At 34.5% G+C, this 20997-nt stretch overlaps 1 protein-coding gene across 2 annotated transcripts in view; it reads left to right on the top strand.

The window, feature by feature from the left end:
- The window catches only part of LOC125068921 (visual system homeobox 2-like), a 103532-nt gene extending 84267 nt beyond the window's left edge, over positions 1 to 19265 (top strand). For both annotated transcript variants that reach the window (XM_047678300.1, XM_047678299.1), the window contains 4 exons: positions 1201 to 1375; positions 16799 to 16929; positions 17998 to 18177; positions 18534 to 19265. In XM_047678300.1, the coding sequence (XP_047534256.1) occupies positions 1201 to 1375; positions 16799 to 16929; positions 17998 to 18177; positions 18534 to 18647 (600 nt within the window). In that variant the 3' untranslated portion in view covers positions 18648 to 19265. The remainder of the gene's footprint in view (positions 1 to 1200; positions 1376 to 16798; positions 16930 to 17997; positions 18178 to 18533) is intronic.
- Positions 19266 to 20997: the final 1732 nt, after the last annotated feature.

The following is a 20997-nucleotide window of genomic DNA, read 5'->3' as shown; positions in this document are numbered from 1 at the left end:
CATTAAAATCGATTTAATAGTTTAGCCGTGAAAGCGTAACAGACAACACACAGATGACAGAGTTACTTACGAATTTAAAACATTATTACAGACATACACATAATGTATACGTCTATCTTACTGATAACATAATGATGAATAATTGTGTGTTTTAATTCGTTGCGCACACGCCTAAACAGATTATTTATTTATACATTGAAATAGACGGCTAACAAAAGATATGTAAAGTTTATTCAGAAAATGTTATTAAAAAAATGTTAATACTTTTTTTTCACGAGTACTAATTATAATACTTCGCTCAAAGAATACTAAGTATAAAGAATGAATTTGGATTTTAACCCGCCTGGCTGCGGCTGCTAGGAAATACAACAAAATTTCCTCCGAGACGTACAATTCCCGCGCAAGGTTTTCTACGTAACACCGTTAAAACAAATGATCATCAAAAAGGGCGCATTTCATTTCGCCAACGGCGTCAACTGTGACTGTAATCTACTTTCTGTATCCATTAAATACCAACTTGATAAGAATTGGCCTAAACGAAAAGACATACCATGTAGTGTTTTTTTTATTTGTGTCACCGCAGACACAAGGGACATAAACTTTTAGTTCCTATAGTTAATATTTTCTCCAGTGGCAATGATCTCTAGAGATGACCGTCACCGTTACTGACTCATTAACTATTTAATTCAGAAATCTGGAAAATCAAAGTGTTTGGTAGGAGAATAATACTGATCCTAATAGTGGCTAGTACCCAGACGGAAGGACACACAACCCTACCACTGTTGATATTCACTGGTGGAAGATGACCAATTTCAATAAAATGTATTAACGTAAGCGTACAGGACATAAAAATCGGCAACACGCCTGCAAGTCGCCGTTGCGAAGGCAGTCACTTTCCATAAGATAAGATTTCTGCCCGTTCACTCTCCATCACATTTAAAATATGTATAGGTACAATGTTTAATATGCACGCAAATAGAGAGGTGACCAGTGTCCAGAACACTTGAATCTTAACCGGAAATTGCAGGTTCATACCCGAGGGAGTGCCATTTAGATCCATCACACCTCTCTGCTAGATGTATGTCCATCCCGCATTTGAGCATCATGAAATAAGCTCAAAACTTTCTCCTCAAAAGGAGAATTTAGCTCGGAAATGGGACAATCACAGACTTTTATAATAATAGTTTTATTTTGTTCCAGGTGTGGTTCCAAAACCGACGAGCCAAGTGGCGCAAGACTGAGAAGTGCTGGGGTCGGTCCACTATCATGGCCGAGTACGGCCTCTACGGAGCGATGGTGCGCCACTCGCTTCCACTACCAGAAACCATCTTGAAGAGCGCCAAGGAAAACGACAACGTGGCGCCCTGGCTACTCGGTAAGATTACTTTGAATTATGTAGTTCGATCACGTCTAGTAGCTGATCTCTTATATATTTCAAAGCATTACAGCGCGCGTCAAGTCAAACTCTAGTTACATTGCAATTTAAGTTGTTTTTTTACTGTTTTTACCTTCGCCTTAAATAAGCTTCAATCAACTCTTTGCCTTGATTTATTTATTATTCATATTTCGCCTTAAACTGTTTAATATAGTTGTTATATTTGAACTTGTTTTTAAATACTAGTAGTACATCTTTAACAAAACATATAAATGATACTTCACGATATAATTTGTTTATATTGAACTCATGACGTAGGTTTACTATATAATTAATAAAAGATTATGTAGTCGTAAAAAAATAATAATTAACAAGCACACACACATACATGCAGACACAGACACACCTTCACTGCACGCTTTTCGATATTTAATGTTTATTTATTTGCTTCGTATTTTAATGTGAAATTAAATCGGATTATGTGGCAAATTTAGAACTCACGCTTAGCGTTGATTGGTTTGAGCGGAACTTTGTAATACATTTCCAATTAATAGCTTCATTAAAATAAGTCATTATCAAATTAATTTGTCACAGTTAATAAATTAATGTTCATCTTCAATCGTATTCAGAAGACCTTTGGCCAAAGATCGTCTGGAATAGATAACTTACTTGGCAATTAGACATCGTTGTACATCTTGTTCTTGTGTTTATAATTGTTCTAAAATCTGCTGTACGATAAAGATAATGAGAATGATTTAACTTGAAGTCTTCATCCGCGAAAGATTCACGGATTGCATTGAGAAGAAAACCATCTATGTGCTAAATCGTCTGATTAGTTATAATGTCACATCTACTTTCTTCGTATTTATTATTATTGATGTTCTTCAAATAAATAGATTGATTAGTAGGTACTCTTCATGTTGGGCTACATACAAATAACAAAGGTAGAATTATTTTTCGGTGTTTCAGATCGTTTGCATGTTATTAAATACTTAAATGAGTTACTCTGCTTTTAAATCAACAGGAAGTTGGCTGGTAGAAATGCAGTAGCGTTAAAGCCACCTTTCGTATGGCTTTGTTCTGCAATAAAGTATAAATAAAAAATGTGATAGCATAAATAAAAAAAAAATAAAAAATATAAAAAATGTGATAAAATAAAAATGTGATAAAATATAAATAAAAAATGTGATAGCATTTTCCGTTAGCACTCTACAAATATGAAAATTTGATCGAAAATCTAAATTAAATAGTGATTTAGATTCTCCGTTTGAAAAAAGTAACCCAAGCTCTTTGGACACATAACACAAGGATATCTTAAATAATTGTAATTTAGTTATCAGTTGACAAAATTAAATATTTTTATTCAATATCGAAGCAATACTTCGATTAATTCGTTTTAATTTACTAACTTTATTACTTAAACAAATTACTAAAATTATTTAATAATATATATAAAAAAATAGATTTAAGTGTTAGGTTAGGTGTTTGCTACGAGGGCCAATCTTTTTGATTAAATTATAAAATAATATATTTTGATAATGATAACAATTGGACTAAACAAAAAGTTATATTGAACAATAGTAATTTTTCTTGTAATAATAATAAATCAATAATAGAATTATATCTGCAAACAGTACACATAATATTGTTTGAATACAGATTTGAAACACTGCGTAATAAACCTGTCACTCAAAAATATAACTCTGTAGATAAATTTGACACTGTGAGTGCTTCTTACATCAGTAATTACAATGTTTCAACTCAGACGGATGAATACGAACAATTTAATATATCTATGTGCATGTCTGTGTGTATTTAGTAAAATATATATGTGTAGTGAATTTAATTCTTAAGTTATAAATCAACAAATATCGAATTAGAGAACGCGAAAGAATTCAAGCGCCTATAAAAACAATAGGTATGATTTTCGAAACCTTATTTCAATTTTGGTCATCGCGATTTGGTAATAATCACTTCCAATACTCTGTGTACGCCAAAGTCAACTAGCTCATAGTTATCTTATAACTTGCTTCTGTGACCGCGTTTTAATTCTTCTAAAGATTATTCTTACTAATGACGGCACATACAGTGCCTTAATAACGTCTGCAGACAGCGCTCGTTACGCAGCCTGCCTGTAGACAATCGTATTCTCCTACTAAAAGTGTCGATTTTGTTCAAGAGTCGAGTGGGAGATCGGCTGCGCGCCCGTAGCGCCGGCCCGGACCGCCGCCGACCGGTGAGTCCTTACATACTTACTACGACACTCGACTATGCATTAATTAGCTTGAACAAAATCAACACTTTAACAACAGAAAATATTAATTAATCCATTTAACTGCCAATTAGGTATTGATTGAGTTTTATCGTTTTGCTAATTACACACATCGTTTGAATGAATACCGCATACCTTTTAATATATTTCAACTGCTTAGCGCTTATTTACTAAAACATTTTACTGAGACGCAATTGATAATATAATAAAAAGCGAGGGCAAAGATCTCATCAGCAATATAACTATTTAAATTCCTTTAACAGTGAGTCAAATAACTATGTACAACAATGGAATAGACCTACGTACTCATATCAAACCAAACGATTTAATTTAATATTAATAAGGTTTCCCCTTTTACATATCTGTTTTTTTTTTTATTTTCGTAATCTAAGGTTCTGTTAACTCTCAATGTCATTTGTTTATTTGTAATTTTATTTTGTGAATTTGATTTTTTGGTAATCCAATGTTTAGTAACTTTTCAACTAATTATACGTACACTAAGTAAATCGAGGTCATATTCTTCAAACGACATTATGTAAGTAATTTAGGAGCGCAAATGTATAATACTTATAACATTTAGATTAAGATAACTTAATTTGTTTTAATTATACGATTATCTCATTAATCCTTTTAGAGTTAAACAGACACGAAACAGAGTATCCTCTTATAAAGAGATCTTGCTTAAAACTACACTCGCGTCAGACATCGCCGAGACAAAGCAATGTGTAATTTTTAATCTCGGCTACAAGAGATGTTCATTTTTCACAGCTTTCCGCTCAACGACGTGCCTAGTTTTATAAAAGCAATGTAAGCCTTATTCAATTGAGATAGGGGTGATGTCGACGGTATTTAGAATTTGTTTTCTGCGGCGGGTAAGAATTTGAGAAGGGCTGTTGAGTGGCGTTGTGTTCGTACCAGTGGCTACGTGCGGCCTCGCTACGTGTTGATGTAAACAAGTTCACTTCGAGGAGACTTGGCTTTTTGTACAATCAAACGGTACTAGTCATGAAATCGTTGTAACACTAAGGTGTAATATTCGAAATTCGTTTAAATATTTGGCATAACATTTTATGCTGAATTTTAGAAGTAGGAAAGTAATCACATCATAAACGCAAGTTTATTTTATTGATGCTCGTATGTACGAAGATATTATTATTTTTTCGCTTAAAACATAATTCGAAGCTTGTAAAATAACAATAGTAAACGTTCACAGAACAAACGTCGAGCACAGTTTAAAAACAACTACCAGGAACATTTCCTTTACATACAAAGATTACATTCACGAGCGAAAACAAAGGCCAATCCACAAGCACATAACGTAATTAAATGGAAAATAAAACCACCTGCGTTCCAAAAACTCCGCCGGTCCCGAGACTATACATAAACGAATCTAGCAAATCAGAACGCAATCATATCATGGCTGCATACAGCCTTCACCGCCCGGGGGGTTGCGGGGCGCGCGGGGGAGGAGGGGGGCGAGGCGGGGCAAGATGGCCGTCGTTTTGTCTAAGCCCTGATTACGGGGGTCGGCGGCTGCCTCGCTTACATATTAATTATGTACTTAACGATACTCGTTTTCAACCTGAGTGTGAGCTAGACGTTTGTTTATTTTGATTTCGAGTGTGTTTTTTCATGTAACGTTATTACATTATGTACTCGGCTGTCGAATTAGGTAATCGGTGGATCGTGGGACAGTGTGAGAAGTGCTCGTGTAACATATCTTCACTTACGAACTGATGTTGTCGAATATTAGACTGAGCCCTAAATAAAAACGACAAACGTTTTCTTGTCGTCGCTGCTACATCACTGAATGTTAAATTAAATTACGTGGCTATTAGTTTGTGAGTGCCTATTAAAGATTATTTTATCCAGAAAAACTTCAGGGTTTACCATCGTAGCTGTATTGGACAGAAATCTTCTTTAAATGGATAAAAGCTATCATTATTAAAAACAATTTGGACATTTGTGAATTATTAGCTAGCTCCTGGTTATACTTTGCAATGCCTCTTTCAATTGTTTGTAAAAAGTTACTCGATCTCTCGCCTCTCGTATTATACATTGGTGGCACTATATCAGAAGCCTTCACAACAACAACTGTTAAGAGTATCAATTCAATGATAAAAGATACGCAAACATGAAGAATACGTCAGAAACAAGCAAATACTTATAAGGTGTTCGAACCAGAGTTCGAAACAAATCCAACCAAATACTCTTTATTGTACAGCACATGTAAAATCAAGCTTAAACTCAAAAACAAATTAAAAGATGTACAGTTTTACCGCTAATAATGCGAACTACGATCTCTTCCAGATAACCTTTGAGCTTAGGACTAGAGGTAGAATCAGCGGATTAAATATTTTAATGAGTAATTAAGCTTTTGATTATAATAGCGAGAGATTGGTGTTATTGAATTTCTTATTAAATAACACCAATCTCTCGCTGTTACTATTACAATTATTGCTAATAATACTGTTGATTTCTATGAAAATACAATATTTTAATCGTAAGTTTTCCGTCCGCGTTTCTGTGTACTTAGTCTGCCATTAGGTACAATTTAACAATTTCCTAAAATACTCAAATATATTATCTGCTCAAATTAAAATTACCCAATGATAAATAACCGTGGTATCAGACTTAGAGTTTTTTTATAATTATAAAATGTTTTTAGATTTTACTCGAAACCTAATTATATCTCCTTTCTCCAATTCATTTTCAAGTGCTTTTTCACACATCAAACCCATTTGACCAGAGCTATGCTGTTAATAAATACTTACCGAGCTATTAATAATCTATACGTCAATAAAAATCAATATTAACATTTAAATGAGCCATGAGTGTTACACAGCGTTATTATTATTAAATAATTCAATTTATAAATGTTATTTATCTACTTGTTTCGGAATGGCCTTATTATGGTGTGATTTCACTAATATAGATAACTATAGTCTTCCTTAAATATGTCTGGAATTCCTTGATAAATGCGTGAATAAAACTGGAATATTTCTTTACCATCATAGGCGTTCAATGTAAAACAAAAACGCAAATTATTCTTAATGCATACTTATCGATGTACTTTAAGATTGTACACGTTGACTCTAGTTGCAGTCTTGGCTCTCATGCCTTGGTCTCTTAAAATCATTATTTTTTTAAATATAATACTTTCATAATAATGTATAATTTTTAACATTTATTGTTCAAATAGATAAAGTATTAACTTTAATAACTTCAATTCAAAAAAGTCTACTATATGAGTAACGTGTATCGTATATACACTTATATGTCTTAATAATTCATGAGACCAAAGACTAATGAACTTATATTTTGTTTATATTAATTAAGCAATTCATTATACATAAATAGTTAGATATAAGGTGCTTGTCCGAATTAGTATTATAAAGATATACTTGATTGATCGAATTAGTCATTACGTAGTAAGTATTTTTATCTACTGAGTTTTATCACGTTATAGTTTTTCTATAAGTAAAGGTGAAACTTTTAAAAGTAGAACAGGTTATCTTTATCAATTCGACTTTGATTCTAGCGGTCAGTTTGTAATGGAACCGTTGAAGTATGTTCCGAGTTAATATTGTTTGCATATAATATATTAAAGTTTTACTTGAACCTCAGTGATCGCATCATTACGATGAATTCGATTATTATTATCGGTCGAGACAATAAAAAGAAAAATTAAAAATAAGTTTATCTTATAAAAATATAATTTTTGTTTATTTTCTATTTACTTTCACACTTAGTTACACACACACACATACATACATATATATTGTATCAGCTTCACGTGTTTATTAAATAACAATGTCAGTATTCAACCAACCCAACTGTAAATTTAACATACTTCGAATTATACCTATTCGTATTATATTCAAAAAAATATTTCAAATATACTCGTCATATAAACTTTGGAATTATCGAGCTGATCTGATGATGGATTCGAGAGGGATAGTGGACTCTTCAAGGGCTACGAGCAAGTAAATCGCTCGGTTAAGGCTTATTTGGTTTGTTTTCAAAAGTCCCATACATTAACCTAACGAAAGTATCTTGTTTAGTTTTTATAAGCTGTAGTTTATTCGTTTAATATTCATTATAGGATTTAAATTAATAATAGAAAAAGGAAGCTAAAACAGTTTTAATTTAATCACTTGTAATTGTAATGTCAGCGACAAAATATTTACTTAAGATAGTTAGTTAATTACTTATTTATTTTTTGTATTTAGAACTGAATGGCAGACGCGCAAATCGGCTAACTGATGGTAAGTGGTCTCTTTTGCTCAAAGACTCCGGGTCTGTAAGAAATATTAATTCCTCACCGAACTATGCGCCACCGATCATAATTACACTTGCTCAACCTTCAAGTCGGAACACTGTAATAAGAATTAATGTTGGGCGGTGGAATAATAGATAAGTGGGGGTACCACTCAGGCTTGGACAAATTCCTACTACTAGAGAATATAGAATTTAAGTAAGCAATATAAAAAAATAAATACTCGTTTGATTTTAGATTTTTTAATAAGTAACTCATATAACCAATCAACATACCTATAAGTTTTTGTTATAGGAAACTGAAATTAATGCTAAAATAATACGTAGATTAATAACAAAGCTGCCTCAATAGAGACCATCCATAAAAATTGGAATAAATTTACTTTTTTAATAAAAGTCAGCTATACACGTCACCCTAAAGCTAAATGCACACCGCGTCTCAACAATAACATACACCGACGAGTCGTGCGCGCGACAACTATTGAACAATTAAAAAAAGTGAAATTAAAAAATATATCAGAAAACAATACTGATGAAATTCTATCATCGTATTCACTTTGTGACTTAGTATAGCAAGAGTGGCTGTTCGCGCAGACATCAAAGTGCTAGAGCCGGCAAATGGATTGTAATGCACGCGAAGTGCGCCTTACTGAATTATCTGCCTATTATACACTTGCTTTGTACATCACTCTTTTATCTTACTAAATGACACCACCACTCTTAGGCTAGAGGCACACGAGGCGAGCTAGCGCGAATAAAACACTCCATGTCGATTGTTCTTCACGAATTTGATTGTATCTTACAAATTTAAATTTAATTTTGTAAAATATAAATTGCAGCTAATCATTTGTTTTAGAACGACACGGTACGCTCTGAGGTTATTGGCCGCGAGACATTTTATCTTAAAACTTATTTACGCAGATTCTTTATTAGTTGAGTTAAAAGTTATTACTTACTTATTTATATTTATTTAATAGTTTCTAAAGCTTATGAAAAAATCGATATTAATATATAAGACCATTTGTTGATACAAAAATATTTCGAATTAATTTTGAGCGGATTTTTTTTTAGACTTTCTTAAATCAGTACTCTCAAAAATAATATCTTACTTATAATACACTCGCTGTCAAAAATATAATTTAATAAATAAAAATTGTATAAGTCAGCGGGTATGGATGCAGCATAACCATTACTGGAATGAAAAGTTCTATGGAGTGCTCTCAGTAGTGGAAACTCAATCGAATCGTGTCCTCAAGATTTCTCCAAACACCACTCTCTCTAAAAGGATAGGCGTTTGAAGGCACCGCATAAAATTACTGTCTTGCTTTGACTTCGAGTAGGTAAATTGTCTTAGTGCTTTAGTTTCGCGAAGTGACGACAGGAAGAGCCGGGGTGACAAAGATGCAAAACTACAGAAAAAATAAAATATTTTCACTTTGTCCAGATAAAAAATTAAAAATATCAATTTTAACAAAAATTCATACAATATCGACTAAAAAAACTATTTCATCTTAACATTTGAAAAAATATATACCGTTAATAAATTGTCCATTACCTAATATTTGAGTAGCGAAACGAATGTGCATATGAAACAATGGAACCCGTTTGATTCTAATCATAAAATATTTTTTGAGATCACTCAAACTCAAACTCAAATTCCTTTATTCAATATAGAAGTATTACACTTTCTTATTGATTGTCAAGTTAAACACTACCACCGGTTCGGAAAAAGAAAACACCCTGACCTGAGAAGAACCGGCGAAAGAAACTCAGCGGGATTTTTTTTTTTTTTTTACGTCAAATTAATTATATACATAATTGTATATGAGTAGAAACAGCCAAGAGGCGATCGTTTCATTCCCAAGGTGTGCTATCAAACATAAACTCACTAATTGTATAGTAACCTTTCGCACACAAGCGTTCCTTAACAATTTTTTTTAATTTCGCAACAGAAGCATTTTGAACGCTTTCTGGGATCCTGTTGTAGAAGCGTATACATTGCACTAAAATCTCAACTCGAAAAACTATTCTTTAAAGCGGTAAAATTATCAGAAACATAAGAAAATATTAGAGTTACGTTCAACCATTTTATTAAAATAACATTCATGCTACGAAATTTGCTACGCTCGTAGCTCGTGCAAATAATGCAGTTAATATAACAATATTTATGCTATGCGTAGTATAAACAAATATCACTTACAAAAACAGCGACATTAGAATTTCTTCTAATAACACGTACTATAGAATCTAAAGTAATTTTGGACGGAGTATCATATAGTAATGTATTTACAAACTCAAGTCTTGTCTCGGTAAAAGCTACTGTAGTCGGCTTTATCTCTAAAAATGCAATTAAAAATAGCCAACATATGTGACGTTTATTTAATTTTTGTTAAATGATTTAATGGTATTCAATCATTTTGATTGATAAATAATTTAGTCCCAATTAAACAATGAAATATTTAACAAAAGATTTATACTATCGGTGATAAACGATGTCGAGAAAATAAATCGGTGTAATAAAGTTTTGAGGATAATACGATCAAATTTTGCTACGACCAATCGCTATGAAGACTGCGCACATATTATACCAAATATATACTCGTATCTATACAGACATAGTTGCAGTGCACTCTTATAGTCCGGCTATCCGATACGACCGGAGAGCGTTCATCAGGATCACCAGTAGCTCCGAGACGTTGCTGTTAATTTATTGACACAAAATCAAAACTGTTTTATATCATAACTCAGGATTTGAACATTATTCAAAAACACGGGATCTGCAGCTTTACAAGCAACGACCAGACTAACGAGACAGTTTATGTACCAACAACAACAACCAACAATAAAACAAAGTTGTAGACAGGGAAATAAGAGCGCTGTAATCCGAAGCCGTTTTGATTGACACACCAGGGGAAATAAATTAAACACGGTACAGTTACAGGGCAATCCGTGCAAAAGTGTTTTATTACAGCGCATAAATATCGAAATAATACAGACTATAACGTTTAAAATAAATATCGACGGACACTGATTATCTAAGTTTCAGTTATATATCAATAATATATTATGAAATTCATCAAGACCGCAATTGACAGTTACAAACTCGTTAGCACCATGACAACCCAAGATGGAGGCCCCTTTCTTTGACTTCGTCTCAAAGGTGACGTCACTTCCTTGACCACGTCATTCAGTTTTCGTTCTACAATAATACATATACTTTAATATTTTTATATCTATATTAAAAAAAAACAAAGACGGATTAGTCACAGCACACGGCTGGACCGATTTAAATGATATCTAATTTGTTAGATTCGTCTTTACCCCGAATATTCGAAAAATTATTAAAAAATTGGAAAAAGTATACATATATACGGAAAATTAATATTTAAACAAATAAGGTTTGGATCTACGCCATCTTTGTCAATTAACCGCTCACGTCACGCACTATTACAGCTTATTTGTAATAACTGATTCCCACTGCATATCAGTGTCTTACAAGACAGGGTAGAAAAGAAATTCAACGAAAAGTTGTGGGAAAATAACATACTTCATAATAAGGATATAGATTTTATTTTATCGAAATGTAAACAAAAATAATACCGAAAACAAATTACAAAAACCTGTTTAATTGAATGGGCTCAGTGTGCTTTGTTTTCTGTGTCTGAGTATTATTAATAGATCTTATTGTGGGAGTATTATATTAACAATGCCGTGATCCAGAAAATCTAATATTTCCCAACAAAGCCGTAACGCAATTAGGCTTCGAAACATTGCGAATCAATACACTGAAGAATTACGAGACATCGGACGAAAAGGGTTCCGCGTTAGTACCCGACTACTGCCTCTCCAACACATGAATGAATTGGATCACTTCAACCCCTGAAGATACAACGAATAAATTCTTACTAATTAATATACTTCATGGGCAATACGAAGAAAGAAATTGATCAGCGTCAAGGCATAAGCATCAAAATTTGCAGCAGCTATTTCAAGAACATCCTGCATTGGGCAGACTGGTTTGGAGCGTACGCCAAATGATGACTAAAAATTTGTTATCAGAGCGGATAAATGACCAAGTCGAACACACGAACGCAGATTTAATACAAATGATGAAGTTACAATGTAATTACCTGTTAGGCGGTACGAAGTCCCCCGGGTCGGCTAGATTATAATCAAAGGAGGGTAATGCAATTTATACGATTCGACCTGTATACAGGACAGTCAACTTCTTTGAACAAAAACTGCACCCAAAGGCAACTTTATTATACAATAATTAAATTAAATTACATAACAATACGACGCAATATTTTCATGTTACATTATATTTTCATAAAATTCGAGTTACCAATGTCTGAAATAGGTTTTTCTAAACAAATTGTTGTGAAACATTTCGCCTGATGAGTGCGCGCTAACCGCAAGTAAATCATGGAGATTTATTATCAGCGGCGCGTAATGGTGAAAGTTGGAGTGTAATGCCCACCTCCCGGTGATTAGGACCTTGATGACCGCCTGCCGCGCTCCACTCGTATGAGAGCCGGAAGGTTAATAGCCAACTGCGTGGCTACTTACAGGAAAAATTGGTGTTGTCGTGATTGATTTACTTTCAATAATAGTTTTAATAATATTACTAACACTATAAACATTACTCAATATATGTATACTAATACCATTGAATACTTATTTCATAACATTAAATTATTTTAAAAACGGTCCAACTAATCTTGTAAAGTCTGCCAAACACAACTGAACCTCGCTACGATTATATATTATATATTATACAAATGTGGAGATTTTTTAAATCTTTAGGCGTGGGTAATCCCTCAAAATCTTCTCAACATTCATTTGATCTGAATTCTCTAAATAAACATTTTTGTACTCCCCCTTTAACAATTTCAGCCTCTACGAAGGCTGAAACATTGTTAAAGATGGCGAACGCCATCACGCCTGATTGTATTCCTTTTAATTTTCATACAGTCACAGAGAGCGAAGTCAAGAGAAGCATCCTATCTATCACTTCCAAGGCGGTTGGTAATGACAACATTAGTCGGGATATGTTATTACCTGTTCTTGACTCTTTAAACCCTGTTATTACCCACATTATAAACTTTTCCTTTGAATCCAATACCTTTCCAACAGCTTGGAAGTTAGCACATGTGATTCCTTTACCCAAATTATCAAATCCCTCTTCATTTTCACAATTTCGTCCCATCTCTATTTTGCCTATCCTATCAAAAATCCTTGAAGACGTTGTACATAAGCAACTGTCAGAATTCCTAACACATAATCATCTCCTTAGTCCTTTTCAATCCGGTTTCCGTTCCGGTCACAGTACTTCCACCGCACTGCTTAAAGTCACTGAAGACATTCGCTTCGCTATGGACAAAAGAGAGTTTACTATTCTCATTTTGCTCGATTTTAGCAATGCCTTTAATTCAGTCGACTTTGATGTATTGCTTGGTATCCTTCGCTCACTTAACTTTGCTCAGCCTGTGATTGATTGGTTCCAATCTTATCTTCGTGGTCGTCGGCAGATGGTAAAGTCTGATGAGGCTTCCTCGGACTGGGCTGATCTCTCTGCTGGCGTTCCGCAAGGCGGCGTACTTTCTCCTCTTCTGTTTTCAATCTTCATTAATGAAATTACCAAAGTTATTTCTTCTCACTACCATCTCTATGCAGACGATTTACAGCTTTATAGACACGCCACCTTATCAAATCTGTGTTCGACCATACATGATATCAATCATGATCTTGTTGAAATTAAGAACTGGGCTACATCCTTTGGGCTTCTTGTTAATCCCTTGAAGTCGAAGGCAATGGTAATAGGTACCAGACAGTTATGTAGCAAAATTAATTGGGACATTGTACCATCAATTGTCTATGATGGAACTCAAATTGCATATAGCGACCAAGCTACTAATCTGGGGTTAGTCATAGATTGCAATTTATCATGGAGAGCTCAGGTTAACGAAGTCAGTAAACGTGTCCATTTCTCTCTGCATTCTCTAAAACGTTTGCAGAATTTCCTTCCTTTTAAAACAAAAATATTACTTGCACAATCCCTTCTTCTTCCCATTCTGGACTACGCTGATATCTGCTATCTTGATGCGAATGAAGAGCTACTTGACAAACTAGATAGACTTCAAAATTTGTGCATTCGTTTCATTTACGGTCTGCGCAAATTTGATCACATTTCTCAATTTCGACGTCAGTTAAAGTGGCTTCCTATCCGACTTCGCCGGAGCTTGCACATATTATCGCTTCTTTTTAATATATTAAACCATGGTAGCCCTGATTACCTACATGAGCGTTTTCTGTTTTGTCCTGCTCGTGAAAGACCAGTACGCGCATGTGTGGCGTCGAAAACTCTTGAGGTACCATTTTTTAATACTACTTCCTATGGTAACTCGTTTTCCGTTGTTGCCGCTCGCCTATGGAACTCTCTTCCAGATAATATTTTCCATAATAATGTTACGATAAAATCTTTTAAAATCAGAGTTAAGCAACACTTTCTTGCCACTTAAGTTTAATTTATTTTATATGTATGTATATATATTTTTTTGTATCTATGTAAGTTGAATGTATATATATATTATAGATAATGGTATATATTAATGTATATATTTGTATTTAGTGTGTAATATATTCATTTATCGCTAAGTCTACTTGAATTCTATAATATAAAACTAATTGATATTGTACCTACACCATAAATATGTATTACAAATAATCTCCACTAAATTCAGGGTTTCTGGAAGAGATCTCTTGTTAGAGATAAGTTATCCCTTTGTACACAATTTTCATTTATATAATTTTCTGTATACTCTGTTGGTACATAAATAAATAAATAAATAAATAAATATTCTCTGGCATTTAAACTGACTTATGGCAGTTTATATGTCAAAAGATTAATAAAGATTACGCATAAGATCGTACCTAAATAAATAAAAAAAATATAGCTGCTATGTTTCGGTAAAAATTCTATATTCGATACTTTTTTTTGTAAATAATATGTTGTCATCGTACTTGTCACCTCCGTGGCTTCGACCCTCTCTAGGTGTCTGCCGTTCCCGTATCCATGTCGACTAAGCTGCTCGGTCCATCTTTCATTACACAAGACAGTATACGGAATATCGTTATATCTTCAAGAGCATAATTTAATAAACAAAAACACGTAATAGGTCGCTGTATGCAAAGCAGCCAAGGCGCCGTCTAATCCCTGAGCTATAAACACGTATCCTGATTAGGCATTCAGCTAGGAGCGCGACAACGCTATAAAAATCTCGTAAAATCCCGTCAAACGATATTAAGGCAAGGCAAGTGACGAGCTCGCTGATAAAACTTTATTTCTCTGCGTTCTTCGGGGCAAAGGGTTCATTGCATATTTGAACTTCAACAAGACTGATTACAAATATATAGCCAACGGGATATGCTTACTTACATTGAAGGAACAGTGTACTGTTAGTACATTGCTGCTCATTGTTGATGTTTTTAACTTTGCAAAGAAATACCTCAAGCCTGAGAATGTCCTGATTTATTCCATAAATTTGTTGCTTAGAGTTATTAGTACCTATATCTATTTTTTGAACGGTCTGTCTTTGATCGTTTAATTTCCAAGAATATACACAAGCATATCACTACTGTATCGGATGCATTAACCCAAAGTACACGAGCCCTTAATAGCTTAGCACCTATGGTGATAGAATGTAATTCAGCAGTATCATTAAGTGGGGATGCTTTCTAATATTGGTGTCCATTTAATAATTTTCTAAACACCAGAATTAACATTAGAACCCATTAATGTTCTATTTTAGAAGAGCATTGTTACGTTATCGTATTATAATAACCTTACATAGTATTCAAAGCTTAAAGTTCTCTCGTGTTTATTACCTAAGAATAATATGCTTGCAAAACTTTTAAGATACAAGTTGACCAAATTTTAAACAATATTATACAAAATAAATCAATAATTCTACTCGATCGCATTATCAGAGGACGTTGATGGAAATATTTGTTTTATTAAAATGAAATTTCTATCGTTCAAAGCAAAGGGATCGAAAAAATATGTGTTTATAAAATATAGACGTTATTGTTTTCATCTATTCTCATTACCGATACAATGGAGACGACCTGTGTGCCATTCATTACGGTGCGGCGACTGTCACTTGTCTCTGTGGACTTCATTCACAATCGAATTTTTAGGAACGAAATGTTCCTTTTCATTTTTTTATCATACCTAAAATGAACTACCCAGTGCCTAATTATTATATTCTCTATTGTTTGCTCCTTGATGCTTTCACAGCAATTTCGATTTTATTACTTTTTGACCTTGAGCTAGACTTTATTCCTAGGTAACTTTAGATCGTTAGGTTTGAAATTGAAACGTTGTTGCCACAAAAGGATCTTTTTTGATAATAGGTGCTCCTACAAGAGACTGGGTCCCGAGATACTTTGATACATTCTAAAAGCAATTATATCAATCCTACCATTAATTCATATACTGCTCAAAATTCTAAGAGGCTAATTCTACAGTGTGAGTCTTAAACTTTAATCCCTCGGTGATCACTAAACAGTTATAGCTCAATTTTAAAAAAAAAAACCTGTAAAATGATTTAAATATGCTTTTATACAGAGTACTTTAAATTTTATTTTTATTTTTGATCAATCCAAGTTTCCTTGCATTCGATCAAGTGACATACCTAATTTTTACATGTCATGTAACATGTACCTATTCTTTTTTTTCCTTGTCTTGGCAGATTTAATATTCATTGAAAATATTATTTTTCGCGAATACCTCTTCAAGTTTTTGTCGATCAATACATTCATAGTTTTCATGTAGAAACTTGTAATAAAGGTCATTCATATGATTGTTTAAGGCATGCACCGCAAGTCGTTGGAGGCGGCGCAGCACCTCAAGGAGTCGGGGTCGGAGCGCGAAGGCTCCGAGGCGGAGGCGGAGCGCGCGCCCTCCGCCTCGCCACACCGACACGACGTGCACGACACCCAGGTAACGAGCCACCACTATCATGAAACTTTAAAAGCGTGTAACATATCAAATGATATCTAAAAATTACATATAAAGATACAAAATCGAGACCAAAATCACAATATTTTTACACAGATTCCTGAATGATCAGTTCTGTTGACTTGTGTTAATATACTCGTAACTCCGTAACCTGCTAATGTAAGCACGTCTTCAAGTAATTTATTGCACTTTGTATTAAGTTCACTCGTATGTATCTAACAAAGTCAGTATGCGAGGAAGCCGATTGTAAGCTACTTCTAATTGTCGTATCGATTGGGAACTCTGCGAGAAGTGATTCGGAATACAATGCAATGATTTACTGCCGTCGAGCTATTATGATAAATATCTCAAGGTGTATCTTCAATTTCAAATAGTTATTCGATTTTGACAACACCCAAACATAAAACTAACTATCGCGTGTTTTAAGTTTTTAACAGTGTACATAAAATGATAGTTATATTATAAGCATTCAAAAGCAAAGATTTTAAGATGAATAAATATAGGTATACCTCCAGGTAACATTTACAATACTAAAATTATTAAACAGATTCTTAGTAACTTCCAAATATTAGCGATCGTTTATTATAATAAAGATTTATTTGAATGCAAAACACTTATCGCTCCGATAGTCATATTATGGTAATAGATTTGTAATAAAACCTGAAGGAGAGATGTGACGCGTGTCCACGCATACATTCCCGCGCGGAGCATGCGTGCAATTAATATGCAATGATAAATGTGTCTCGTTAGAATGCAATACATTATAATACTGCGTCACTCATTAGTGATAACAGTTTAAGTATCATCCACTTAAATGTTACTCAGATAGTTTTTCATTCCTAATGAAGGCAGATTAACAAATAGACCACTTCGCCCATAGACTGTAGCAATGCAAGGAATATAAACCACTCCCTACACCTGGCTGACCGTGGGATCCTAGATATTATCACCCTTGGGTTCGAAATTGCACTAGCTCACTCACCCTTCGAAATCTAGTTGACATGTTTTTGTATTCAATAGGTATTATAAATATATATCAATCTTTTCCAGGCACAAAGTTCACCCGGCAGCAGCACGACAGCTTCCTCATCAGCGAAGGGGCGCGCGTCACCCGACGGCCGCGAACTCTACGAGGACCCTGAAGCTTTCCGCAACAACAGCATCGCTTGTCTCCGAGCTAAGGCGCAGGAGCACCAAGCGCGACTACTCTCCAACAATCTTCTCCTTCAGGTATAAACGAAATACTTAACAACAGAGGTATATGAGAAATTACGATGAAAATGAAAAATGGGAAATCGTCGTTTGTAGCAAACATTGAACTAAGATCGTCCCATTTCTTAGCAAAGGGTTTATTAATCAGAGAAGCTCGAAAGTTATACCGACACGATGGTCACTGCGAGCTCGATGGTAAAATATACGAATGGCTTGATCAATTCCGGCATACTCCAATTTTCTCAATTTAAAAGTGACCTCCCAGTACGGCTCGTCTAAATCTTAGCCTACGATTTTCGACTTTACACTAAATGAATATGCTATCGTTATGAGTCTCTGTCCCAACATGTAAACAGCGGCGACTGTGTCTGCAGGTGCGCGGCTTGCAGCGAGCGAGCGGCGCGCCGAGCGTGACGGAGGACGACGGCCCCGCCGACATCGACGTGGGCACCGAGCCGCCGCCGCTCGACGCCGCGCGGCTCTACTGACCGCCCGCGCCGCCGCCGCCCGACCGGCCCCTGTGAGCTCGCCATCCCGCCTCGCCCCCGGTGGTCGCGACCATTCCAAACAACTAAATGGGGACAATGAATTTATCGGTGATTTCGGTGAACGCAACGAGAGTCGAGGGAGTGCCTGGAAGGTCTCTCGTTGGATGCGCGTCTCGCGACACGGCGTCGTGATCGGTGGCCGATTGATCGTCTTGCGCGGAACTGTTCGTACTTAAGTGTAATTATGTACATTGTAGATCTAGAAGTATTTAACTAAATCCCCCGTTTTTCGTGCAATACCCCTAGTTAAGTATTTATCCGATTAGCCGTTGTGTTAGCGTTGTATAAAGTTCGGCCGGCACTAGCTGTGAATCGTCTGAAATACTAATGAGAGCCTGTTAGTTAGTAATCTTGAGGAGTTAAGCGAAGACTTTTAAATCGAAGTAGATAAATATCGAATTGGTACTAAATAATATATTGTAAATGTTGAATATCTGTAAAATTAATTGTGTCTTAACGGTTCGAGGAGCGAATCAAAATTCACTTATAATAACTGTTTACTTAACAATCGACAAAATACGAATTATTGTAATGTATAATATAACAAAACTTTAAGTCTTTGCCTATTACTTTTAAGGGAAAAAATGTACTTATTTTCAAACAAGTTAAAAAAATATCTATTGTATATTTTAGCTATTATTTACTGTATAATTTAAAATTTGTTTATCATATTTTTATATTAAATTGAATTATCAGATTAAATCATTCCGAATAGTTTTTTTTTTTATTATTAAACAAGTTTATTTTTTTTTTGTCGCTGTTTCTAAATAGCTGGCGTCCGCGTCCCACTCGCATTTTGAATGTCTGTAAGTGTGAGTGAGATGCAAATTACTATCGATAAATCGACAAACCGAAGCGCATCAATGCTTTGTAGAAAATACAATGGACGAATGTACTAGACTTTTGATTATTTGTGTCTGACTGTTTGCCTCATTGGACCTTTCAACGAACGATTATAAATTGACCTAAATATGTAAATGCTACGTATGATAATTATGTTTGTGACATATAGATTTTAAGTAGATTCTCAATTGTATTTAATTGAATTATATAAAGTAACGAATTTATTCAACGAAATTATAACAACATTCGACGAGTTTCTTGCCTTAGTGTGGTTTAAATTATATATATATATATATAATATTTTCGGTAGTTTAATTCGAAATATTTCGGTTCAAAATTAAACTTATTAACTTATATGCGCCAAAAATCTTAAATTACAGATAATCTGCGGGATTCGTAGTACTTAAACGACGTTGTTTTGTTGTAGATTTAACTGAGTAGATACTTACTTATTTTAAATAGTAAAGTTCAAATGAATATTCATACTTAAATTATGAAAAATATATTATTTCTTGTATTATTTTAAACAAATGGTTGCTCCTGACAAAATGTTATAGCAACGACACAGGAAAGCAGTATTGACGTCAATAGAATTACTGCTAAATTTTAAACTGCGTTATTTTATCTATTAAAAGTAAAGTCTCATAAATCGTTGTTAAACAAAATTGATGATAACATATGACCCTAGAGGTCACGTCGGAATTTAATTTCAATCTCGCGCATCCACATTAATGTTATTGACTCGTGACGTCAGCATCGTTGATACTCTTATATTAATTTTGAAATAAACGTGCTTAACGTTATAAATTCCTCCATATTATTGTTTATTACGTAGCTTCCGATATAAGACCAACGTATTCACTTGTACTTACAGTATCTATAGTATTGTAATATATTTATTAAATTGAAACGAATGATATTAAGTAATGTGAAACATCGTTATACATAAGATTATTTCGATGAATAAACAAACTGTGTAAAATTATACCTGAGTTTTACTACCCTGCGGCTTCGCAAACGTTGACCGTCAATGACACCCTGGGGGTCACCTGGGCGCACATCTATACCGGGGGAGGCGACTCCGTGGGTGCTCGGAGCACTTCAGCACGCATTACTACAAACATAAAATTAGCGAGGCAAGCCGCGAGAAGCGTTTTTCTTTGTATCGTGTATGTAGCAGTGCTGTTGACCCTATTGACCTTTACAGCGTCTCCGGACGTAGGGGCGAGTACTAGACTCAACCTTGAAATTTAAGCCCTTTCGAGCACGAGAGTGACGTTCGTCCTGAGAGTGTCTCCTATGAGATCGCACCTCGCCTCAGAACGTGGTCGGTGAAGTCGAGAAGCGTACATTTATAAAATATTTTATCCTTCTGTCGTAATACCTGCCCGATATTTAAAAAAATCTAGTTGGTGGATACACATGTGAGAATCTTTAAAACTTGCAG

Source organism: Vanessa atalanta, chromosome 14, assembly GCF_905147765.1.
Source record: "Vanessa atalanta chromosome 14, ilVanAtal1.2, whole genome shotgun sequence".
NCBI classification, from domain to species: Eukaryota; Metazoa; Arthropoda; class Insecta; order Lepidoptera; family Nymphalidae; genus Vanessa; species Vanessa atalanta.
Note: the sequence above shows the minus strand (reverse complement) of the source record. Positions and strands in the feature narration are given on the sequence as shown.